Below are 25,418 nucleotides of genomic sequence, written 5' to 3' on the forward strand. Positions count from 1 at the left end.
CTTGAGGACCTGAAGGAAAGGCAGGATATTAGCCTAATGAAGCCAACAAAATAAATAGTAAATAAACTTAGTATCCCCAAAGGTACCCAAGGCCAAATCCCTTGACTTCCAGTGAGAATTTCAGCCGCACCATCAAAGAATTAAAGGAGGTGATATCTACATATCTGGCCAGCATCAGAGTGAAGAAAATCTGGCTGGGCAATTTGCATGTCTGTCTTTAATTTTCTATTCCTGTTATCATAGGTGTCCAGCAGAAGACTAGACAGCATCATGCACACCCCAAGGCCAAAGAGCAAATGCTCATGACATCATTCATCCTCTCTTGCAAATTGAATTTAAAAGGAAAAAACTGAAAAGATTGCTAGAAACAATCACCACTGCCAAGTAACCTCCAGAAATAATGGGGGTTGTCTTCCTGTTCTCTGCTTCCCTGGAAGAACACCCACAAGACAGCATCATAGGGACCAAAGCAAGGAGACATCTCTGAACCATCTGCACACAACACATAGTCCTGTTTCTGGAACAGCGTTTCCCATTTATTGACATGGGCTGTTACCTGCTTTTCATTAGAACTACAATATTCGCAATATGTTAGAGGGAAGGTCTTTAACAAAATGGTAGCAATAAACAAAGGATTGAGTTCTCACCAAATTTAGGCTTACGAGTTCTGTTTGGCAGAAGGAATAAAACATCACAAAGCAAGAGTTATTTTCTACCTGCTTTTAGCAGTAAAGTCGATGGAAATAACCGGATCCTCTTTTTCTTGAGAAATGGTTTGATTAGAGTAGGTCAACTGTCCTGCCTGGGAAGGCCTCTGATAAAATTTGCATGTTTTAAAAAACTGTGGAAAAATCATTATTTTATCGGGATTGGCAGGATTTTATCTGTTTTATAAATGACAAAACTAATACCCATCAGGAGGCAGGGAAAATTTAAGATACAAGACTGTTTAACGTAGTAGCTGTTGTGTATAATGTAATGTAAAATAATAATTAAAAAACTAAAGTCAATATATACGTATAAATACAATAATCCCATGGACAGCTCCATTGGCAGTAGAAGGAGTTTATCCGCAGCTGCTGACCTCCTTAGCTGACCTTTTACAGAAGTAGCTGGGCACAATATTTATATATTTATGACAGTAGATTAAAAAACCTCTTTAAAAACAGCAGCTTGTGATTTGAGAGCAGCACACGAGTGTCCAAAACATATCCCCGAGAATAGAGAAGAAAAGCATGCGCTTGAGGAATTAACTCAAGCTAAAAGTAGAGATGCCTCAGTCGTGGGTGTGTTTCTCCCTTTCCCCAATCCTTCGATTTAGCTTACCATCGTGGTTAATGAAGAGTTCTGAAGAACTGAAAACTTCTACACACCTTTGTTCACAGGGGGATGTCTTTGGGGGTGAATATTTTTCACCCCTAAAAGCCAATTCTGCCCTTTTAGCAATTTTTGCCCATGAACCTGCATTGCCAAAGCCAATCATCCCCAAACCTGATGTCCAGGAATTTGATTTCCAAACTCTGGATGCTTCAACCTATTTGGAGGACAACCTGGAGAAGACAAATTGGAAGAGTACAGTCTGTGTTCTCACCGGTTGGCACTATCCATACGACTAGGCCGAAAAGCAGAGCCCTCACTCTGAATTGGCTTTGCTCTCACTAGCCCTAGCACATAACTGGCTACATAAAGCCTTATAGTATGATCCTGCTAAGTGTATTCTCTGGTTTCTTGGGGTACCTCAAGTAAGGAAGACAGCAAAACCTTCCTTTACAAAATGCCGCCAAGCCTTGAAAAGTAGAAGAAAAAAAAAATCATGAGCAGGTGAGACTGGAGGAGACCATGATGGAATGTGAGGAAATGTATCAGCCCTTCCCCCAAAACCGCATTTTCAACACAGAAGCTGGATCAGACTACTTAGCACAGCTCAGAGACATACAACTGACGGATAAAGAGTGGGAAAAAAAGAAACCAATGGAAAACCGACCCCAAGAACAAATTTTGTGATCTGAGAAGTAACCAAACTTTCTCACTCTAGAAGGCAACTGTTGGTTTCTCTACACAGTATCACCACGAAATTCCCAGAAGCCATGAATTTCCCACATGAGATCATCCACCAAAGAGGACTTTGTCAGCGGAGGTAGGTCAGTCAGCTCCTCTCCTGAAAGACTGGGATGGATATTCAGAATTGCTGGGCTAAAAAGCTCCAGTGGGGAATAACATTTTCATTTCCTCCAACCAGCAAATCTTGGGGAAGGAAGGGAGGGAGGGGAGGGGAGGGACAGATAGAAAGAGGAAGGAGGGACGGAAGGAGGGAGGGAAGAAAAGAAGGATCTGATCTGTAGGAGAAGGAATTTTGCCCGTGGAGAGGCAGGAGTGAAATTAACTACAGGGGAATGGGTGGATCAGGCAGCCAAGGAGATGAAGTGAGGTCATCCTCTGAGTAACAGGGAAAAGCTGGCTTTAGAAAATCTAACAATAGCAAAGTCAGTCAGCAGCATTTTGTTTTCTTAGAAGTGTAGTTTAAAACTACTTGTTTTAAACTACTCTTGTTTCACCCAGGGAAACTTGTTTCACCCAGGGAAAGAACATACAGGAGCAAGGACCGCTGGGCAGCCAAAAAGGTCAAGAGGGCAGATGGGAGGGGAAGACGGGCAGAGAGGAGGAGGAAGAGGAGGGAGCTGCTGGGCTGAAGGAGCAAAGTGATTCACATTGGTTTATTCAGCAGGATCGTGGTTTCACCATGAGGCTTGCCCTGAACAGAAGAAAAGAGTTGTGTTTATTATCAGGGAAATCTCAAGTTGGGCCACATCTGTTTGTAGGCTAAATTTCCCCCATGAGAAACCCTTGAGATCTGCCAGCCCCACACTGCTGAGGCCAGGCAAGCCATGGGGGGGCGGGGGGGATTTTAGAGATTATGCTCAGTGCCCAAGGCATCTCTCACTGGTTCCACTGTTACTCCCTGCAAGCCGCTCATTCTCGGACGATGCAGGGATGATCAGTCGCGGTGGACAAAGCCATTTTTTGGAGTACTGTAACAACAGTCCCTGCTCTGAATCCCACGAGCTGCCAACAAGCTTCCCAGTTTTCCAAAGGTTGACCCAAACATTCAAGAACCACTTTGACCCTGGGAAATGCAGCCCTGTGGTCCAACAAGCGTTTCTTTTCAGGTTTTGCTGATGCAGCCAAAAGTAAAGCCTGGTCTCCCAGCCTCAAGTATTTATCCCCAACTTCCAAAGCTAGAGGCCCGGGTTTGAGGTCCACTTTGAAAGCAGAAACCACACTTCCATCTCTTCGTGAGGGCCAACTTGTTTCACCCAGGGAAAGAACATACAGCAGCAAGGACCGCTGGGCAGCCAAAAAGGTCAAGAGGGCAGATGGGAGGGGAAAATGGGCAGAGAGGAGGAGGAAGAGGAGGGAGCTGCTGTGCTGAAGGAGCAAAGAGATTCACATTGGTTTATTCAGCAGGATAGTGGTTTCATCATGAGGCTTGCCCTGAACAGAAGAAAAGAGTTGTGTTGCAGGATGAACAAGATAATGGCCTTGGTTTTCTTCAGGCTACAAGGGTTCTGCCTTTGCCATCCAGGCAAAGATCTGCTACTCAAGGAATCCCAAAGGAACTTTCAGTTCATTAGTGCTGATTACCATATCCTGGTTTCCTTTTCACTGCACCAGGGGCTGCTGTCTTGAGATTCCCCACCCCACAGCCCCATCTTCCAACAAACTCCACCAGGGGAGCAGAGGGTGGCAGCTCCGAATCACTGATTAAATGTCCCCCAAATGAGTCAACAGTGACATGAGAGTCCATTGTGTGCTACATATGCAGGGAGCTGCTGACAAAGCCTGTCACAACCCACCGGAAGCCAGTGCTAAGAACTCAGTTCAAAGAAGGCAAAGGAAAGAGCAGAGATAATGGTGTCTCACCACCACAAGAAGCCCGCCAGTCCTACATTGGCCCAGTGTTAAGTTGAGGAGCCAGACAGCCAGAGGCCCACTGGACAGGGCTTCCCAAGATGAGCTGCCTGTTTCCATGACGGCCCGTTGCTGATAAAATCTGATGGCTGTCCAGAGAGGAGGAGGGCACGAAGGTTCAAAGACGAGGCCTGTGGGTCAGTAGAAATGTTTCCGGCTCTGTTCTTGCCATTTGTTGTAAACGATAATGCCGATGACGATGGCGAAGACGATGGCCACCAGCGAAAAGAAGACGATCAAGAAAAGAGCAAGGCCGCTCATGGGTTCCATCGGCGTCTCCACTACAAGGGACAGATGCAGAGGTGAGGCTCCACTATAAGAACAAGGCCCAGACACTCCGCGGATGCCTCGTTCAAAGCAGGACCTTTCCTGGATGCACCTGGACGTACTGAGCTAGAGACCTGGACACCCAATGTGAGTTGTGGGCTTCCCCAGCACTGGCTTCATTGACGCCCTCTCTAAGTCGTCCAACTGCAGGAAAGGGAACCTCACTCTCTGGCCAATCCTTTCTTGAACAGCCTACACTGGGTCTCTTGAAACAGAGCCTTCTTCCTCTGCTCAAGAGGCCCAACAGGACACTCATAAGCAAAACGCAGCATCTGCCCCTTTCAACTGACAGGGCCCCCACCATCCTGGAAGCAACTGCACCCTGCCTGCGGCTCCAGGCCCCAAACCCCAGCTGTCATAAGGACATCACCGGTGCCTTGCTGGATCGGACCCCTGGCCTATCCCATCTTTTCTCACCATGGCCTACCAGCCACACAAGGAAGCCTACCCGTCTTCCAGCAGATCCCCTTCAGAGTCAGTCCCGCAGCCATCAAGGCTCACAGATGTTGAGCCCCATGACTTCCATTAACCTGTTTTTGAAGCCTACCGAGCTGGTAGGCAGTACTACCTCTCATGGTAGTAAATTCTGAGGTTTGATTATGCATCGTGTTAAAAAAAAAAAAAAAAAACCTCCTTTTGTCTGTCCTGATTCATTTCACTGGGTGAAATTGAACATCCTACTTACTCCCAGGGAGCTTCATGTTCTCCACCACGGGAAGGAAGACCTCTTTGTCACGTTTCTCTTCCTCCCGAGTCCGTTCGACCGTCAGCTGGTACAGCTTCAGAGAAATTATGTCGTGATTGTCTGAGTTTGAAGAGGAAGAGGGAGAATGAGGGGGCTCCACCCGGAGCCATTCACCAAATCTCCTTCCCAGTTAGATGGCCGAACCATCTCAGGAATCCTGCTGTTGCTAATCCCACCTGGATCTGAATTTTGCTCTGGTTTTAGACACTAAGAAATTTTAGGCTGTGCTCATACAACACACTTAATCAGCTCGGTGGCTACATCTGCATCTGCTCAGCTTGGTCAGGATTAACCTGGTTAGGGGTTCTCTTTGCAGATAAGCATGCTGTATGAACCCAGCCCATCCTAAAGGAAGCATAGTGCTCAACGTCCTGGGCAAACTCAGAAAATGAGTTAATTCAATAACCAGATTAAGGGTATTGTATGAACGTAACCCTAAGTCACAGGAGAGGAATAGTCCTGTGGAACATTATTTCCTAAAGGAAAACATTTCCTGGCGAGGCTGGAGGAGACAAGGAATGAACACCGGCCTCCGAAACCCTGCAGAAGTTCCCACTGAGTCGTAATTTTTGCAGGCCACCAAACTTTCCCAGGTTGGTAAAATTGTATTATTAGCTCTGTGACACTCAATAATTCAATTTTAATTAAACCAGTTGTGTTCTGGCCCCACCCACTTCTTTCATCTCATCCAGCCCATCTTTTGGAATACGGCCCTTGGTCTGAAAAAAAAAAAAAGAGTTACTTTCTGAATTATGCTTTCAATGCTTTCTGTTCCCTGACTTGCAACCACTTTACTCCATACTGCAGCCCTTGGTGGTGCAACACACCCACCACACATTCCTCCAGAAATAAACCAGCCAGGGGGGTCTGCAGGGTGGGGTCAAAGAAGTCGAGATGGTACCTGCGAATGTTCAACAGAAGCTTTGCCCTTTTTTTTATGTGCGTCACAACGCACATAAAGAACGGGCAAAGTTGCAATCACACAGTCGGGGATGCTATCTTGACCTTTTGACCACACCCTGCAGGCACTCCTAAAGCCAGCTTTGAGCGAAGGCCCCCAGGACCCTCAAGGAAAAGCTGTGGGGTACAATGAAGGAACAACAGGTGTCAAGAGTGAGGATGGCGAGCAGGGGGCTCCCATCCAGACTGTTAAGCGCATGCGTAGCACTGAGGAATTGAGCAGCCATTCCAAGAGACACAGATCGGGACCGCCTTAACCTTTGGGTTTATATGGCTGGGTTTTTCCCACGCTTCTTCAATTTGTTAGGATTCCTGTTATGTACAAGCAATAAAACATTAGAGACCAGTTCCTTGTCTCAGCGTGGTTCCTGGCAGTTAGGACAAAAGGTGTCATCAAGCACGAGGGACAGAACTGTTGCCCATCGGTAATCAGGAGTTAACCAGAAGCACTGCTGGCAAATTTGCAAGAAAATAATCCATCCAACTTGGGTTTCTGTGTGGACCTCAGGCGCCCTGCCCACCTGACCTTTTATACTAAAAGTACTTTAAAAAAAAAAAAAAAAGCAGCCACACCACAAAGACCAGTCATGGCCTCTGGCATTATCTTTATTTCCAGGAATTCCCTGGGCCCCACTGGCCAAGTTGGGGAAATGAAAATGCTCAAGAGCTGCAGCCAAATTGGAAGCACAGCCAAAAAATGAACAGAAGCCGTAAGGAATGGCCTGTAGGAGAATCTGTGAGGATTGGAAGTTGAGGGCCCACTGCATCCTTAGAGAGTTCACTTTGTAAGAGCTCCCCGTGGGTTCCCAGTACTCCAAATGGGCCCACCAGCCCCCCTCCCCAAAATAATTGAGGGGGGTGGTGAACTATGAACATTAATGAAGCAAGTTTGGTCTAGTGGTTGAGGCAGCAGGCTAGAAACCAGGAGTCTGTGAGTTCTAGTCCCGCCTTAGGCAGGAAAGCCGGCTGGGTGACCATGGGCCAGTCCCTCTCTCTCAACCCAACCCACCTCACAGGGTTGTTGTTGTGGGGAAAAGAGGAGGAGGAAGGAATATGAGGTACGTTCGCCACCTTGATTTATTTATAAAAATAATAAAGCAGGATAGAAAATAAATAAACAAACAGTAAAACGCAAGGTATCCAGAAACGCCTCCAACCTTTTCTACATCCACGCCAGCTGAGTTGATCCCTTGCACTAAACTGTAAAGATATTTTTTGGTGGTGGTGGTGGTGGTGATTATTATTATTTAGATTTATACCCTGCCTATCGTTCAGCTCGAGGCAGCATATATAGTGCTCCTTCCTCTTGTGGCCCCGCTCAACAATAACCCTGTGAGATAGGTTGGACCGAGAGTAAATGACTAGCCCACACTCCTCCAGAGAGCATCTCTGGCTGACACTGGACTTGAAACTGTGTCTTGAACCCACTCCTAGTTCAGCTCCTTAACCACCATGTCACACTGGCTCTTAAAACCACTGGCTTTGGATTAGTAGGTTGTTCTGAAGCCAGCCATGGTGATCTCTTAACACTCAGCACAATGTGTGAATCCAGCTAGAAGAAAAGACCAGAAATGGTGGCAATTTCATAGTGCCCTTCCCAACCTACTATTCTCAAGAAGCATTGGGTTTCAAATACTATAGGCCAGATGTTCTGGATTTCAACTCCCATGAGTCCCCAGAATAATGGGAGCTAAAGTCCAACACATTTGGAGGACATTGTGTTGACAAAGCTACCTACAGGTTCCCTTCTCTTGTCCCAAGTTTTTAAGCTCCACAGGATCTTCTCCAGCAGAAAAATAGTAGGAAAAAGCTCTTCTGGATATGCTGGTCTTAGGAGCAGTACCTGACAAGTCTCCCGTGACAGAAGAGATTCCGAAGAAGTATCCGCGAGGTAAATGGACTCCGGGAATGTCGATGCAATCTCTCCATTCATGCTTTCCATCAATATCAAGCAAGACCTCAAGTCAAACAGAGGAGACACATACTAACTTCATCCTTTCCAAAACGTACCTGGAGAATCCTTGGGAAGGACATGATGATTGGGTGTTAGACCTGTCCCTCGGAGCAAGGTAGCACAGGGCACCTCCTTCTGGTTTAAATTTCAGACAGGGGGGGGAATGGGGAGCGAGGAATTTTGGGGGGTGGGAGTAGAAAGGTGGGTCTGAGAAAAACTCAAAGTCCTAGGCCAAGGAGAAAACCTCCATCTGTTTGAGTAACAGTGCTAGAAGAGTTATTTCACTCCAGGCAAGCAAGACGAACTTCCCAAAGATACATTATAAGATTATGGGAATCTGTTTACAATTCATTTTAGGTTATTTAATAAACATTAATTCAATTCCTTGTTTAAACGTTGACTAACTGACTGTGCTTCTCTGTATCTCCCTGAGTTCCACCTAGTCACACTACTTCCAATATTATATTAAAAAACAGAGGGGAAAAAAGAATACAGGTAGTCCTCCACTTACAACCACAATTGGGACTGGAATTTCCGTTGTAAGTCGTTGCACTCGTAAGTCGACTCATCGCATGACCAGGCCCGATTTTACGACTTTTACCACGGTCGTTAAGCGAATCATGGGTCGTTAAGCGAATCCAGCTTCCCAGATGGATGTTTTTTTGCCGGAAACTGGCAAAAAAGCTTGCAAATCACAATCACATGACCGCAGGACACTGCAACAGGTCCAAAACGCAAGCCAGCTGCCAAGCACCCAAACTGCAATCATGGGACCGTGGGGGTGGTACAACAGTCGTAAATGTGAGTACAGATCGTAAAGCACTTTTTCCAAGGCCACTGTAACTTTGAACCATTGTTAAACGATCGGTCGTAAGTCAAGGAGTACCTGTAAAAGTATTCCCAAATCAGGAACGGATCTGATGACAACGGCAAAACTTCTTTCAAGGTCTCCCTGCATTAACAAGATGACAGCTACATTTTGAAGACAGAAAGTGAAAAAAGAAAGGAACTCCACCCAGAGGGATCCAGGGGTTCAACCGACAGATACAGAAACTCACGGTAAGCCTCCTCTTCACGTAGCGGATCACCAGGAAAGTGTCATGGTCCAGGTTGCGCACCATGGCCGTGCAGCCCCCGAGTTCCGTCGGCCTCCCGTCCCTGTCATGGTCATAGGCAAGGGACCCGTTGCTGATCATGGCCGAGACGTAAGGGAACACGCGCTGGAAGAGGAGGAGCAGAAGGAAGAGACCGGCTTTCCATTCAAACGGCTATTTTCATGCCGGTTCACCCTCAGCGGAGTGGAAAGGAGCATGCAAGCAGGGATGGGTGGAGCCAAGCAGGAGAGGCCAAGGCAGCGGAGAAGCTAGCAACTCAGCCAGACGGTGACAGCCCTACAAATGCATCTGACCGAAAGATTGGGATGCCGGGGATGGGCAGGATTTGGGGAGGAGGAAAGCAAGAAGCCACCCCGCTCTTGCACCCAGGGAGTGCCCCTGTATCAGTGTGTGTTTCACACAGCCCTGTGGCAGACCGCCCTTCTCAAGCCGCTTCTGTGCTGCCTTTTAGTGCTATCTAAGCCAGCCACTGTCACCATGCTTTGTGGCAACTGGCTCTGCAAGTCAGTTACGTGCTGCGTGAAGGGTTTGTCCTAAGCCGCACCCCCCTCTTTCATTAGACCCCACTCAAGCTCTCGTTCCGGCTTCGGAATCTGCCCAGCAGTTGCAGCTCCCGTGGTGGAAATGCATTTTCTCCTCTGAGTACACAGTATCCTGTGGATACGGTATAAGGGATATATGGCTCTTCTCTCCAGGCTCCTGCAGCACTGAACAACTTAGCATGACTGACTCTTCGAAGGAAGCAGCGCAAACGGAGGCCCTCAGAACTAGGCACCCACCAGGTATGTGAAGGCGAACTCCCAGAATCCTCAGCAGTGGTCACGCTGGATGTGGAATTCTGGGAGTTGAAGTTCTCACAACCAAAGAGCGTTGAGGGAAGAGGCCTGCTATATCCCTGTCAGCCTTCCCAGGTAGACCGCACAGGAGACATGACCAGATAAGCTAATTCTACTCTATTGTAAAGCTATGTTGACAGAATCTGGCAAATCTGAAAGTACAATTCTCCCCCATCTCCTTTACAGCCCGAGAAACTAGGGAGGGTCCCTTCTGAGCCTCTTGCCCCGCCCACTATCCTGCTGGGGGCTACGCTGCCTCTTATCTGTCCGTTCCCTGGGCAACATCTCTTCGCCCAGTCTCCCAAGGTCTTTCCCACACACCATTACAATCCCTCTGCTTTAACCAGGCCACGTACACCCTAGACCAGTTTTTTTCCACCTTGGCACCTTTGAGGTATGGACCTCAACCCCCGGAATTCCCCAGCCAGCATGCTGGGGGGATTCTGGGAGCTGAAGCCCACACATCTCAAAGTTGCCAAGGTGGAAAAACGCTGCCCTAGACTACCCTCTGGTTTTACTGATTCCAGCCACGTGAGGAATCTGAGATGGGGGATCTGGAGCTAGACACCTCTCCAAGAAGCAGGGGAAAACCATAAAAACAAGATGTCCTGTTCACCATCACATCTACGGAGGAGAAGGGAGAGACTGAGGGGCCCAACAAAGCCAGGGGCCACCAATCACTGCGCCAAGCTCTGCCGTTGTGTTAGCTGCCAGAGATGCAAGCTGAGTCGAGGAGCAAGAATGAGAAATGGGGTGGGCAAAGACTACGCTAGAAGGTTGGAATAGAACTAGGAAGCACCACCAAGTACCTGGTTTCCTGAAGAATACCTCTTCTTCTGTGCCTGAGAATCCATAATGGTCATTGCAAAGCCAGGGGGGGAGGGGGGGACAGAAGCAAGAGAGAGTCACCCAACAGATTGTCTCCAGTCAACAGATAGTCATCCCTCATCCAGTCCCTGGGCTTCCTCTCCTCCGTGCCCTTGGGCAGGCTGGCCCACGGTTCACATCAGGGGAAAAGGCTGCAAGATATCCCTGGGGTACGAAGCAAAGGGATCCTGGAACTGGAGGGGCCAGAGGAGAGATTCCTGCCTGAGGAATGCAGTTTGTACCAGAATGCACGCCGAAGCAGGCAGAAACATTCTGGCCTTCTAACTTTGCAAAAAACAGGTCGGCCTTCTCTGATGCCATACAGCTTTACGGTTGTGCAAGTACAAATATAGCTCTATTTTGGGATAGATTAGGTCAGTGTTTCTCAACCTTGGCAACTTGAAGATGTGTGGACTTCAACTCCCCAAATTCCCCAGCCAGCATGCTTTAAAATGCATGGACCTCAACTCCCAGAATTTCCAGCATGCTGGCTGGGGAATTCTGGGAGTTGAAGTCCACACATCTTCAAGTTGTCATGGTTGAGAAACACTGATCTACATCTCTTTGCCAGCCAGGTGGTTTACCAGCATTATGTCAATCGGCTACAAAAACAGGAAGATCAAGATCCCACTGCAAACATTTCCAGAAAGTGTGTAAGGAGAAATACACTGAACCCAACGGCGCATGTGAGCCCCCAGAACAAGCCGCAGAAATGGCTAGCTGCTGTGCCTTATTCCTGTTTTAAGGGGAGACGACCTGTTGTATCTCTACATGATTCACCACAGGACTTCTTCACAGCAAGCAAGATGCTAAAAGCAATATTCTGAGCTAGAATGACGTTCTGGAGGGCTTTGCCAGACAGAGCTGACAAGATGAAGATTAAAAACAGACAGAGCTGAAGATCCTAAGTGGTGCGTATCAGTAAAACGTCCTAATCCGGTCCTCACTGTGTGCCCAGTAGCATCCTAAACTGTGCAGTGATGAATTAGGAAATGCACACAGTCAGGTGCAACTACACCAGCATGGAAAGACTGCAGGAGTGTCCCACCTCCACCTCACTAGGGTCTCTTATGGATCCTGTCCTATGCAGCAGTGTCTGCCGGGGATGTTGAAATCTGCAAGATGGTGGGAGCGGCATTGCCGCTGAAACCCCACTTTTTGTACATGCAGCACATACCATGATTAAGCCAACCGCAACCAAAACAATTTGGGTGTTAGGCTTAGGGTCTTGGCCTTTTGGCTAAGATCACGTTTCTTCCAGTTTCAAGCCAGGATTAAACCTATAACTTACACACACTTCAGGGTGTAAATACAGCAAGCTAACATGGGCATCATCTCCATAACTCTGTGAAAATCTATTGTGATTTAGACATTTGAGAGAGAAAGAGAAAGAAGGCAGCTAGTTGTAACACTTAAAAAAAATAGGAAGATATTTTACACTATTAGTTTTGATAAGTTAAAGTGCCAAACTCTTCAGAAAGTTGGTTTCTTGAGAAGAGTAAGTATTCTAAACAGGTGAGCAGGTTTCCACAGGTAGCCCTTGGCTTACAACGGCAATTGGGATTGGGAATTCCGTCGCTAAGCAACGTGGTTGTGAAGTGCAACGTCACATGACCGTGTCACTTAGCAATGGCAATTCCAGCAGTCCTAGTTGCCATCGTTAAGCGGGGACCTCATGGACTTCGGACTTCCTGCTGGCCTCCCCATTGACTTTGCTTGTGGGAAGCCAGCATGAATGTCGGAAATCACAATCCCGTGACCCTGGGATGCTGCGACGGCTGGAACTCCAAGGACCCCTCGTAAGTCGCCCTCGTTCAGCACTCTCGTAACTCTGAATGATTGCTGAATGAATGGTCATAACCCAAGGACTACCTGTGGTGCACTAGAGGTCATCCAGAGTTCCCCTCCCCCAAACTATGCACGAAAACACAGAGCAGTGCCTGCCTGGTTCTCTGAAGCCCAGCCAGCTGTCACTTCCAGGCCCTGGGGAGATGGGTTCACCATTCTCCCTCAATTCCCCCCTTCCCCATAACAACTCCAATTCTTCCAAACAAGCAGAACGTTCATCCAGCTTGTGTGGGTCGTGCGAGCTAGAAGACTGAGGGCGAAGGGCAGAGTGCACCAAACAGCAAATGGTCCACCTGGGATTCATGTTCCACTTGCAGCCAATGACAGGTTTGGAGCTGAGGAGCATCATGGCAACTAACGGTCTTCTCTGTCTGGCTCCAACCACCAGCCAGGACATCAGAGAAGCCCAATGCCCCACCCCCTCAGCCTTCTTCCACCGCTTGCCCAGCCACTCCGGGGGCCCCTTACCTCCTGCTGCTTCTCCTCGTTTGGGTAGGTGTCTACAAACACGCCCAGCCCTATGAAGTTATCCTTGCTGCCAAAGACCGGCCCTGCAACAGACAGGAAGGTGTGTCTACAACAGCCACCCCAGCAGCTGCTTCTTGAGCATTCGATTCATGCTTGCAGAAAGGCCCAAAGAATTTTCCATTTTTACAGCGTGTCAAAGCTTAGATTCTCTTCTCCACTCACCCAATTATATTCTGGAGAACCTGGCCTTCACAGGAAAATGTACAGGTAGTCCTCGACTTATGACCACAATTGGGACCAGAATTTCCATTGTAAGTTGTTGCAGTTTTAAGTCGAGTCACCACGTGACCAGACCTGAGTTTACAACTATTTTTAAGGCGGTTGTTAATGTGATCATGTGACCGCGGGGTGTGCGCGATGTTTTGTGATGCTCAGAAGTGCTTTACACACCGTAAAGCATCCATTTGGAGGCCACTGTAACTTTGGGCTGTTGTTAAACGAATGGTCATAAGTCAAGGACTACCTGTATTTATGTTATTGGGGTTTGGGCTTAGCACGTTGTTTGACCCCAGCACTTGCAGTTCGTAAATCATGGTTTATAGCTTAAGAGTTGCCCGAACCAGGCACACTGGTTTCTTGAATAAACCAGGCTGAAAACAAACCACAGCAAGCATGACCTAGGAAGGCACTCTAAGCCATAGTGTTGCTTTGACTGTCATCCTGTGTGAAAGCCAGTCTGTAAACCATACTATTTGTAAACCCAGCCTCATGGCTCATCCTCTAAACCACATATAAATAAACCAGGGGGAATACACCATGTGTGATTCCAGCTATTATGGAACGCAGAGAAGGTGGCTAATAACTGGATGGTTCTTTCATTTTGGAAAGATGGCAGCTGCCCAGTCACTCAAGGAGGGGGACCCCCGACTGGTGCCTAGATGGGAGACCAACTGGGATCCTCCAGAGGCCCTGGATTGCAACTCCCATAATTCCTGGCCACTGAACTTGCCGGCTGGGATTTATGGGGCTGTGAGCCAAGCAGGTGGCTGTGGCATTCACAAGCAAAGGTCATAAGCAAAAGTCAGCCTTTTAAGTTTGATTATTTTTCACTGCATAGGGTCATCTTCAGGGTATAGTAAAAAAAATAAAATAAAAGCCAAGGTGATGGTGGCGTCCACCACGCTGCAATTGAAGCTCCACCTGTTTTGTGTGTGTGCTGCCTCCTCCTCGTTTTCTCCACCACAACCCCATGAGGTAGGTGGGGGAGAGCGAAATCATGGCTCACGGCACAGGGGACTTCTGTGGCTGAGGGGAGTAGAAGCCAGGTAAAAGGCCGAACTGTGTTATTGCCGCCTTCCAAGTCTGTCTATTCCCTGCTGATCCCAGGGTAAGGGAACGCTACAGCTGGAACCCCGCAGCGTCTCTGGCATTGTCCAGCAGGCGGATGAGGGTGGTACAGCCAACTTGCAGCTGGGGTTCCTGGCAGGAAACCTTTTACACCTGCAAACTACTTAGTCAACCTTGTTTGCCCGGCACAAGCGAGGCTTTTCTTCGGCTCACTTCAACGACACTACCAGATGGAGGTGCAGCAGCTTCCCATTTGCTGAGAGAGGCTGCCCTTGTGCTCAAAATGCAGCCGAGGCCCCCCGCATGTATTTTTCCGCTGCCCTTTCAACACCAATGCAAGTGCAGGCATACCTTTACCACCTCTTAACAAAACCTGAATCTGTTTCGGGGGAGAGGCGGTTCCTTCCTGCTCACCGATCAATCCCTCCCATCACCAAGGGGGGATGCTGCATTTCTATCTGCAGCGGTTTCTGTAGGAAGGCACAAGATGTCCTAATCTTAGTGATGATGCTATGAAGGCTTTCTTCTCTACTATACATCTTAAATTGCTTTGTCATTTATTCCATTTTTCTCTGTTTCTTAAGTCTTAACATCCAGGTTTTATGCAACTGCTACACTGTTTTTTTACTGCACTGGGCCATTACTTCTGCGTTTTTACCATGTTGGTCACTTTGATGTGATTTGAGCAACCTGAGCCTTGAGTCTTCCTCCTCCTAGTTCAACATCTCTACCACTGCACCACACTGGCTCAAGTCTATTTTACCAGTGAAACCACAGGTTTGTGACCAGAAAGAGCTTTGATTGCACTGTTACGGCCATCATGACACCAGATACCCATTTGTAACTGTTTATCAGACCACTTGGCTTTTGAACAGCATGCTAAGATTCAGACAAATGAGCCCAGGCCAATAAATGGACCTAGACACACACCTGAACTTGATTTCATTTTACTTAATACAGTAGAGGTGATTACAGGTAGTCCTCGCTTAACGACCATTTGTTTAGTGACGGTTCAGACTTACAACGGTACTGGAAAACCAATTTGCAATTAGTCCTCGCACTTAAGACCGTCGCAGCATCCCCGCGGTCACGTGATCATGATTCAGAAGTGAGGGAACCGGTTCGCATTTATGACCATCACAGCGTCCCACAGTCATGTGATCACCATTTTCAACCTTCCTGGCCAGCTTCTGGCAAGCAAAATCAATGGAGGAACCACGTGTTTCACTTAACGGCTGTGGTGATCCGCTTAATGGGCACCACAAAAAAGGTCATAAAATTGGGTCAGATTCGCTTAGCAACCAAAATTCCAATCCCAATTATGGTCGTTAAGCGAGGACTACCTCTATGATTATTTCCACTGCATTATTTGTTTTCCTTCTGTCCATTCAGCAGCAGTATTTGGACAGGCTCTGGCACCACATCTAAGGTCTGCCTTGCCCCTTTTGCAGAGAGGGAGAGCTGAAAAAATACAGGGAGATAAGAAAACGCATCACCAGCAGGACTGTTCTTTCCTGTGCCGGTGAATTTCAGGCCACGCTTCCACTTGGAAAAGGCATCAGTTTGGAAGCCTTTTATATATATTTCCTCACAGAAGCCAGGAGGTCAATGATTCCAGCTGGCCCCACAGAAGAGCATCTGTGTGGAGCAGTTTTTAATCTGCCCCGTATCTATGCTTTACAAGATTGTGGAATGCCGATGGTTTATACATATGCAGGAGAAGATGTGGCACATGTAAAAGATGCTCCAAACCAGGGACAGGAGATCCAGCTTTCTAAATCTAATTGCTGGCAGGTGGGGTGGCCTGCTGCAGTCTCTGCAGCACCAGAGGCCAGAGCTCAGCACGCATTCGGAAAAGTGCTTACCTGGCTGCATTCGATCCTTTGTGTACCAGACGGCAAAGCCATCTCCGTTGAGGTTTTTTTTCCCTTGCCCGTGGACTTTGAAATGCACTTGCATCTCCCAGTCCCTCAAGTAACAAGGCTGTTGAAAGCAGAAAGATGCAAATTAGAAAGGAGGGAGAGCATTAAAGACTTATGTAACATCTCCGCGATCAGAAAAACGTATCTCGCACCTTCTGTTTCTCTTTATCCTTTTCTTGCACTTTCTGCTCTTTCTTTTGACTCCCTTCATTTCCCCTTTACTTTCTTACTTCTATTAGCTTGTGTTCATTTTTAATCTTCTTGTTTAAAAGTCTGAGAAAAATTCTTTAAAAAGAAAAATGTATCTAACACCTTTGCAGGTGAGATGCGTAGGTTCCCCAAGGAAATGGATCCTTCCAAAGGAACATAAATCCTGCTAGAAAGTGTGTGTGTGTGCATACATACACATATAATTCTCAGAGTGCGCAACAGCTTATATCATAAAAAGAACAAGACAAGCAAAAACTATAAAATACACTCTGGATTCCTATCATATTCTAAACAAAAAACAAGCACACCCTGTCACAGCTCAGTCTCCTGGGTGCAATCAAGTTCATGGCTGGTTTCACATATTGCACAAAGCCAGGTGTGGGTGTTTGCTTTGGGTTTAATCCAATATGGAATCCCAAGCACCACCATTTGTAAGCTGTGGTTTATGTCTTAGGGTTTAACCTATGGTTTATGTGCGAACCCAGACCATGAAATTATTCCAATTCAACAATACTGAACCAGAGAGCATAAGAATGGGGACGTTTTGCCAAAAGTATCACTAACAAAATGGGTTTTGAAGGAGGGAAAGGATGGTTTTTCACTGGGGTTCTGCAAGGCAACAGATGCTGTCCTCAGCACAAAATAGCTCAAGAAGATGAACATCCGAAGTGCTGGCTTGTAAAAATGTTCTAGTGCGGTGTTTCTCAAATGTGGCAACGTTAAGGGATGTGGACCTCAGCTCACAGAATTCCCTAGCCAGCCAGTGTATAGTGTGGATGTTTCCCATACACCAGTGTCTCTCAACCTTGGCAACTCTAAAATGTCTGGGCTTCAAATCCCAGAATGGCTGGGGAATTCTGGGACTTGACGTCCACACATCTTAAAGTTGGGGAATTCTGGAAGCCGAAGTCCACACATCTTAAAGTTGCCACGGTTGAGAAATACTGCCATACACTATCAGTAAAGATAGTGCATGCAAAGGATCAGGTAAAAATAACCCATTATTTACAGACACCCAGATGTACGGAAACTGACACTGAATCTTCTTCCCTCTACTAGATTTTTTTAATCGTTTAAGAGTAAAAAGTGGAAGGGGGCAGAGATCTGAGCCAAAGCATCATTCTACCTGGAACTAAGAGAATTTTTTTTTTCCCATTCAATCATATCTGATTCTCAGAGCCACCTGGATAAGTCCCTGCAGTTTTCTTGGCAAGGTTTTTCAGAAGTGGTTTGCCATTGCCTCCTTCCTAGGGCTGGGAGAGAGTGACTGGCCCAAGGTCACCCAGCCGGCTGTGTGCCCAAGGCGGGACTAGAACTCTCATACCACGCCTGGTTGGCCCTTGGGCTGAGAGAGTGACTGGCCCAAGGTCACCCAGCCGGTTTTGTGCCCAAGGCAGGACTAGAACTCTCATATCACGCCTGATTGGCCCTTGGGCTGGGAGTGTGTGACTGGCCCAAGGTCACCCAGCTGGTTTTGTGCCCAAGGCGGGACTAGAACTCTCATACCACGCCTGATTGGCCCTTGGGCTGGGAGAGTGTGACTGGCCCAAGGTCACCCAGCCAGTTTTGTGCCCAAGGCAGGACTAGAACTCACGGTCTCTTGGTTTCTAGCCTGGTGTCTTAACCGCTACACCAAACTGGCTCTCAAAAAAAAGAGAGAGAGAGAGAATTGCCACCAAGCAAAAAATGTTCACGAATGGAATGTCACAGGCTTTGAAGTTGCCTGGGCATCACAAAGGATGAACAAGAGGCTGGTGCCTTTATTTCATTTCTGTGGGTAGCTGCACTCTCCATTCCCTCCCCCAATTCTGTGTCTTCACACACAGAAGAGAAGCTTTCAGCTAGAGCCAAAGCATCTGTCCAATCTTGCCTGGCACTTCGTTTACAGGTAGTCCTCACTTAACAACCATTTGTTTAGTGATGGTTCGGACTTACAACAGTGTTGAAAAATACTACTTATGACCAGTTCTCACACGACCGTTGCAGTGTCCCCGCAGTCATGTGATCACGATTTGAGCACTTGGCAACCGGTTCGCATTTATGAACGTCGCAGCATTCTGTGATCACCATTTTCAACTCTCCTTGCCGGCTTCTGGCAAGCAAAATCAATGGAGAATCACATGATTCACTTAACAGCCACGTGGTTCACTTAGTGCCTGCAGTGATTCGCTCAATGGCCGCCACAAAAAAGGTCGTAAAATCAGGTCAGGTTTGCTTAATGACTGCTTCGCTTAGCAACTGAAATTCTAGTCCCAACTGTGGTTGTTAAACAAGGACTATCTGTATTTTAAGTGCTTGCAAACATTAGCACTACAGAAATCGACAACTGATTTTGCACACCAACAGTTGCAAGGGACCTTTCCCCACCCTCAGCAGCAAAGAGCAGCACTTTTCCAATTCCTTGTGCCAATAACCTATGTATTCCCTTTCCAGCCAGGCTATATTTAGGGCCAGAAACACAGTAATTAATCCCGACTCACATTATTAAACTACAGGGAACAGCACACTCAGAAAGCAAACAGCTCGATCAAGATGAGCAAATTCGCTCAAGTGCGAATGCCGCAGAATCAGTGAAGCAGTTTAGCAGGACATTAGACTCCAAAACACTTACCTTCTTCCAATCATGCAGTCTACTTTAGCCCTCTCTGCCCCAAAAATATTAAAATGCCCTGAGACTTGGCAGCAACAAACAGGAAGCGTTTGCACTAGTTCGGTTCAGAATTAAAGTTTTATCAAGCTTCCTACAGAGAAAAAGAAGAAGCAAGCTGCCATATATGTAGCACAAGCATGTGCTGAGACAATCCTGGTACACACCTCATTAAGCCAGTGTTTAACCACGGTTTCTTGACAGAGCCACTACTGAGTTCACACAGAATTCTAAACCATAGTCCACAGCAATAGCACCCTAAGCCAAAACCAATAAACCAGGCTGAGGCTTAGCACAACAGACACACCCCTTTGTCGTATGAAGACAATGCAGTCTCTTCCTGCTTCAGGCCCTCCAGGCATGCTGGACTTCAGCTCCCATCATTCCCAGCTAGTGCTAAATTCAAAGTACAGCTGCTTTGCTGGATCAGAACCAAAGTTCTTCTTATCCAGCATTTCCTTTCCCAACAGCTTTCAGAGATGCCTCTGGAAAGCAGAACAGACCAACATTCAGAGCTGATCCTGATATCCAGAACCAGCCTGAAGACTGCCATCATCGAAGACCTGCAGAGGCCTGAAAGACTACAGCTCACTTCATCCCCAGTGGGAGGGTAGCAGGCCTTCATTGAAACCGTCGTCTTAAAATACAGCTTGGCTCAAATTCTTCTATGCCTATAACTTCCACTGAGAAATAGGCTAACCCAGTACAGATAGTCTTCAACTTATGACTATTCATTTCGCAACCAAAGTTATGACAGGGCTGAAAACAATTACGTATAACCAGTCCCTGCACTTAAGACTGTTGCGGTGTCCCTGCAGTCATGTGATCAAAATTCAGGTGCTTGGCAACTGGCATTTATTTACAATGGTTGCAGCGTCCCAGGGTCACATGATTGCCATTTGCAACCTTCCCAACTGGCTTCCAACAAGCAAAGTCAATGGGATAAGCCAGATTTACTTAATGACCATGTGATTCACTTAACAACCACAGTGATTCGCTTAACAGCTGCAGCAAAAAGGTCGTAAAATCAGGCGTGAGTTACTTAATGACTGCCTTGCTTAGTGATGGAAGTTCTTGTCCCAATTGTGTTCTTAAGTCGAGGACTGCCTGTAGAAACCCCATGACCCAGCACTGTTCAATTCATCCATCAGGAAGAGGAATGGACTCTGCAATCTTTAGGTGAGAACACCGAGCGCCAGCCTTTTCTTTTGTTAGAGACTCAAAGTCCACCAAAAAGAGACACAAACATCATTTTGTGGAAGCCAAAAAGGCAGACAGTCAACTTCTAACATTTTGGTACGAGGAAACTATTTGCTAAGGTTCACTTTCAGGACATAACAATAAACTGAATTTATATATCGTCCCAACCTGTAGTTTAATTGTTTTACTGCCTCAGCCTCAAAGATGCTGGGGACATAGAAAACGTGCAGCCATAAGCAAGTGAATCACACCTTGGCATTGGGTAATGTATGAACCTTCCATACAGAATCATGATTTTCAAATTCTCAGTTTAAATTTTTAGAGACAAAGAGAACTTGGGTGTCCAATTGAAGTTATTTCATAACTGGCTCAGGCAATTCCTCAACAAAAATGCAAAATACCATGAAATGGAAAATAACCTTTGTTATCCAACCCACTCACTTTCGATACCACAAGTTATCCCATGCTAGAATCTCAAATCAATGCTAGAATCTCAAATCACAGGAATGGTTGTTCTAAAAATCAGAACTTTGTTGCTTCAGTGATCTTAGGAAAGGTCCTATAAGCTGCAGAAGCTGTCATAAAATTCATCATTGTTCAAGGTAAAGGAAGCCTTGAAATTTGCGAAGCGCAACAATTTGCAGCACACCCGAAAGCTTCTATCTGGCAAATGCTGCTCTGTTTGCAAGGAAACAGAAAATAAGGGGATAGTTGTGGTACGTGAAATCAGGAGTCTGATAGCACCAACTAAAATTTTATTAAAGGCATAATAATAAAAGCTGCAGCTCATTCATCAGATGCACAGAATGGCTAGCCCAGTGTTTCTCAACCCTGGAGGCTGGAAGACGTCTGGACTTCAACTCCCAGAATTCCCCAGCCAGCCTGGCTGGGGAATTCTGGGAGTTGAAGTCCACACGTCTTCCAGCCGCCAAGGTTGAGAAACACTGGGCTAGACCGATACAGGTTTTAAACTGGGATGAAGCAGTGGGGAGTGGGGGGAAGGGAAGAAAGGTGGTTGTGCAATATAGATTACATGTGAGACACAGACCTTTTAATATAATTTCTAACCAGGAAAGATGCTATCAACTCCTCCTGATGTTTTGCTACCATGGACTAACACAGCTGTCCTACAATGTCTGAGGTGCATGGCAATCAGGCCCCTTGTTTGGTGCCCAAACTTACTACGAGGAAACAGACGGACAGCAACACAAATTTAAAACCAAGGTTTCTCAACCAGGGTTTGCTGGCACCCTAGGGTTCCGCAAGAGGTCACTGGGAGATCATGATTTATTTAAAAAAAAATTTCAAATTCGGGCAACTTCACCTTAAAGAGGTAAGTTTCATTCTTTATTTTAAGAACACTGTTAATGCATCTATACAGGTCTACCCATGAAACAAATGTAATAATTTTGTAACTTCTGGCCTATATTTGAGCCTGACTGTGCAGGGGTTCCCTGAGGCCTGAAAAATACTTCAAGGTTCCTCCAAGTTGAGAAAGGCTGCTTAAAAGAGTTGTTCCTCAACCTCAACAACTTTACGATGAGCAGCTGGGGAATTCTGGGGGTTGAAGTCCACATGTGGTAAGTTGCTGAGGTTGAGAAATGCTGCCCTAAAAGATGAGAACAGCCAGCCAAGGGCAAATCGCTTTTGCTGGCCTGAAGAATGCTTTCCGAAAAGGACTGGTGCCAACTGGGCGGTGTGTGAAACCAACTCTTGTTTATTCCCCAAACCATGGCTAAACAAATTCTGGCTTAATGAAATATGCAACGCCAGTATCTGAGCATCCATTCCAACCGACAGAGATAATCACCTTTACGCATCAGGCCCTTTTGCAAGGCTCAGTTCCCCCAGGACTTTTGCTATTTCTGGCCTCACCCTTCCCTCCGTTTCCTACCGACAGGATAACATCAACAGAGAAGGTACCTGCCAATTATTTCAGCCCTAATGAAGTCCCAGAGCCCACCCTCAGGTCAATTAAGCCTTACCACTCTATTCCAGACAGCACCCTGCTTGCTTTGGATATCTGGAGTGAGGCGGACAAACTGGGTCATCACCATAGCATTGCCCATAAGTTCCCACAAGGAGGAACTCGCCGATCCCACACCTGGAAAACAAAGACAGAGTGCTCACCCAAGTCAAAACGAGTTCCCAACTCCATCTCACATCAGAGGCTGACCTGCCTTTTTACCAAATAGCCACTATGAGGAACATGGCCAGCCTTGAAACTCCCCCTGGCCAGAAGGCAAAATAGCACCCCCCCAGCATCTCTACTGTCTTTGTGGGAGGTTTGGGAGACCCAAAGGCCAGGCTGCAAATAAAGACCGTATCACAGGCTGACCGTATCTTGGTCTTTGCAGCATGCCAGCTTTCTAGTTCCTTGGTTTTATTAATAAAAAAGTATCTCTTTCCAAAACCAGGTGAACAACAAGGATGGCGTTCAGGAGCACTCTGGCCCCCACAACCCCACAATATTCAGCTGTATGTTGCAACGCATCCTAGCCAGGCCAGGAAAGAGAACCGCAGCTGGGGTGCCCACTTGGCATCCGTTTCTATGGGAGAAGCCAGCTGCTTGACTAGAATGGAAGGGGAGGAGGAGATCCCCTGTGCAGATGGACCTTAGAAACACTGCTCAATTGCAACAGGTTACACCCCCTCTGTACACACCGAACTCCAGTCTGGACCAAATTCCCAGCATTGGCACCCCCATCATCCTGCTGTTCTCTGCTCCAGCCTCCTGGCCAGGTTTTGGGCCAAGAGATCCTATTTCAAACCCCAAACCTGGACGAACGCCAGACTCCCACCTTGCATTCATTTCACCTCCCCACAGGTGGAAATGCAACCGCTTTCCCGTTATGCTAGGCGCGTTGGCAAGGAAATGTTCACCTATGGCATTTTCTCCTTGCAGCCCGCAATTGCCACCTTGGTCCCAGTCCTGGATAATTTCTGTGCCAACACCCACCCCCCGCCACCCATATCCCTGCCACTGTACTCCGCCGCTTCTTTGCACGCTGAATTCTGCAAAGCGGGCAGCGGCTCAACCGAGGCAGCATTGCAAACCCCGACAGCCTCCCTCCCTATCTAGGAAAGTAACTCCGGGGGACGCCCGGTGCCCTAGCAGGCAGGCATGCAACAGGTGGAGCCTCTCCGAGCCTAAAAGAACCATGTCCCTGGGAGAGGCTTCGCCGGACGAGTTTCCACCTAGCAAGCCAACCCGATACAGCCGCGAAGGAGGGAAGGGGAGGCGGCACCCTGGTAAGGCATGGTGAGCGAGTGCTCCCGCTTCAGGTGCTCCTCCATCTGCTCCGCCCCGGCTCCCCAAAGCAGCAGCAACAGCAGCGGCAGCAACCGCCGCCTGAGCCCGGCATCCCCGCCGCCGGCTCGCCGAACCGCCGCCGCCATCTTCCTCCCTCCACCAGCCCCGAGTGGGCTCGCGGACTCCTGAGGCCTCCGGATTGGTCCATCCCCTGGGCACCGCCCCCTTCCGCGTTCCTTTCCCCCCGTTGATTGGCAGAAAGCTTTACCTCGACGGGGAGCTCCGTGAAGGATTCTGGGAAACGTAGTGCACAGTTCCTTCCGGCTTTAAAGGGATAACGGCCCTGTTTCAGGGGCGGCTGCGGAGTTGGGCTGGCGACGTCGCTGAGATCGTCTTGATGCAACAAGTGTCTTCAACATCTGATGACTGGGTGGCAAAGAAATTAAAATTCAAGTTATTGCCAGCCTAGCCTAAGGAATAGGAGGCTGAAGCCAACATTACCAGATCCGACTTGCAAGAATTGAGAGTTTTTTGCATCACCCGTTTTGCAACTCAAATCCCTGAAACGAAGCCCCACTGAACTCAGGGAGGCTGACTCCAGTTCATGCAGCCAACTTCAGCTGAAGCTACTATCTTGACATCTATGAACAAACTGAAAGTTTGCCAAGAATTAAGAATTTTCTGCATGGTCTGCGGTTTTGCAGCTCAAATCTGGAAGCTCGCTTAATTTGGTAAAACTAGCAAACTTTAAGTTAAACGACTCTTGATGACATATATAAAGAAGCCCCCACGGTTTGCAAATCACAGCAGGTCCTAAAGAGACTGGGTTCAGACATCTGGCTGGGCTCTGGCTGCTTTGAACATGGTTTGTAATACACGCTATGCTGAGCTGATTTCTCAGTTTTATTAAGCCAAGGCCAGTCAATTTTATGCATAGCATGTGAACTCAACTCGTAACCACTTAAAGTTAGATGGGCTGAATTTAGATCTGCCGTTACTTGGATTTCATTGCATTTTACATTTATTGATTACTGGGATTATTTATGATTTTATTGAATTTTAAATTGTTTTTATTGTGAGCCGCCCAGGGTCCCTCGTGTGGGGGAGATGGGTGGTGATAAAAATATGATAAATAAATAAAAATAAAAAAATACAATACAATAAAGATTAACACATTTATTGTGGCTGTTCCAAAAGAGTTACAGGGGAGTTCAGCAGCCAGACTATGAGGGAATCTCAGTCTTAATCTGGAAATGGGTATGGGATTGGTAAACCATTAAGAGAGAAAATCTTATCGAGTGCTTGAGAAGGAGGAAAGCCTGAGAAATTAATTCAGAATAACTCTACCTTGACTTGTTTAGGTATAAGGGGTAGTAGAAAGGGACTCTGACAGACTGCCAAGATTCTGTTACAATTCCCTAACGGCAAGAAAGATCATTCCTCAAATCCATGGGATTCCTGTTTCTTGACCTTGCCAACCTCAAAGGGCTGTCAACAGCTGACCAAAGGGTAGAAGCACGGCCATCTCTTACCTAAAGTCTTTGGGTCCTCACAACTTGCCCTTGCCCCCTGCCTTGCGGAAGCTGTTTGATCATTCTCTCTGCCACCCACTATCTTCCGGGGCACAACTCACCTGGTATCCTTTCTCTGATGTGTATGAGAGATCAGCTGCTTACCACGTATGCTGCTTTTCCAGTGATTAAATGGGGGGGGGGGGCAGTTGGAAGGCCACCTGCTGACCTTATGGCAT

The 25,418-nt window shown here is 47.3% G+C and overlaps 1 protein-coding gene across 4 annotated transcripts; it reads right to left on the reverse strand.

Moving 5' to 3' along the window:
- Positions 1 to 931: 931 nt before the first annotated feature.
- Positions 932 to 23,847, reverse strand: LMAN2L (lectin, mannose binding 2 like). 4 transcript variants are annotated; one of them, XM_063311290.1, is made up of 9 exons: positions 23,664 to 23,847; positions 22,401 to 22,519; positions 16,302 to 16,419; positions 13,090 to 13,172; positions 10,716 to 10,748; positions 9,014 to 9,175; positions 7,845 to 7,959; positions 4,982 to 5,101; positions 932 to 4,250 (listed from the first exon to the last, which is right to left on the reverse strand). In XM_063311290.1, exons 1-9 carry the CDS (start codon positions 23,812 to 23,814, stop codon positions 4,108 to 4,110), a joined length of 1,044 nt encoding a protein of 347 aa, XP_063167360.1. In that variant the 5' UTR covers positions 23,815 to 23,847; the 3' UTR covers positions 932 to 4,107. The 4 variants fall into 4 exon arrangements, with proteins under 4 accessions (XP_063167360.1, XP_063167362.1, XP_063167361.1 ...); XM_063311292.1 differs by having other exon boundaries at positions 23,194 to 23,798; XM_063311291.1 differs by lacking the exon at positions 10,716 to 10,748.
- Between the last annotated feature and the right edge of the window lie 1,571 nt (positions 23,848 to 25,418).

Source organism: Candoia aspera, chromosome 9 (assembly GCF_035149785.1).
Source record: "Candoia aspera isolate rCanAsp1 chromosome 9, rCanAsp1.hap2, whole genome shotgun sequence".
In the NCBI taxonomy this organism is placed as follows: domain Eukaryota; kingdom Metazoa; phylum Chordata; class Lepidosauria; order Squamata; family Boidae; genus Candoia; species Candoia aspera.

Bases quoted from the DNA above. Each gene is read 5' to 3' on its own strand.
- LMAN2L (XM_063311290.1), bottom strand. From the start codon at position 23,814: ATGGCGGCGGCGGTTCGGCGAGCCGGCGGCGGGGATGCCGGGCTCAGG. The intron at 16,420-22,400 runs GTAAGGCTTAAT...TGCTTTCAACAG, and splicing joins GTGCTGTCTGGAATAGAGTG to CCTTGTTACTTGAGGGACTG. The intron at 4,251-4,981 runs GTAAGTAGGATG...TGTCCCTTGTAG, and splicing joins GAACATGAAGCTCCCTGGGA to TGGAGACGCCGATGGAACCC.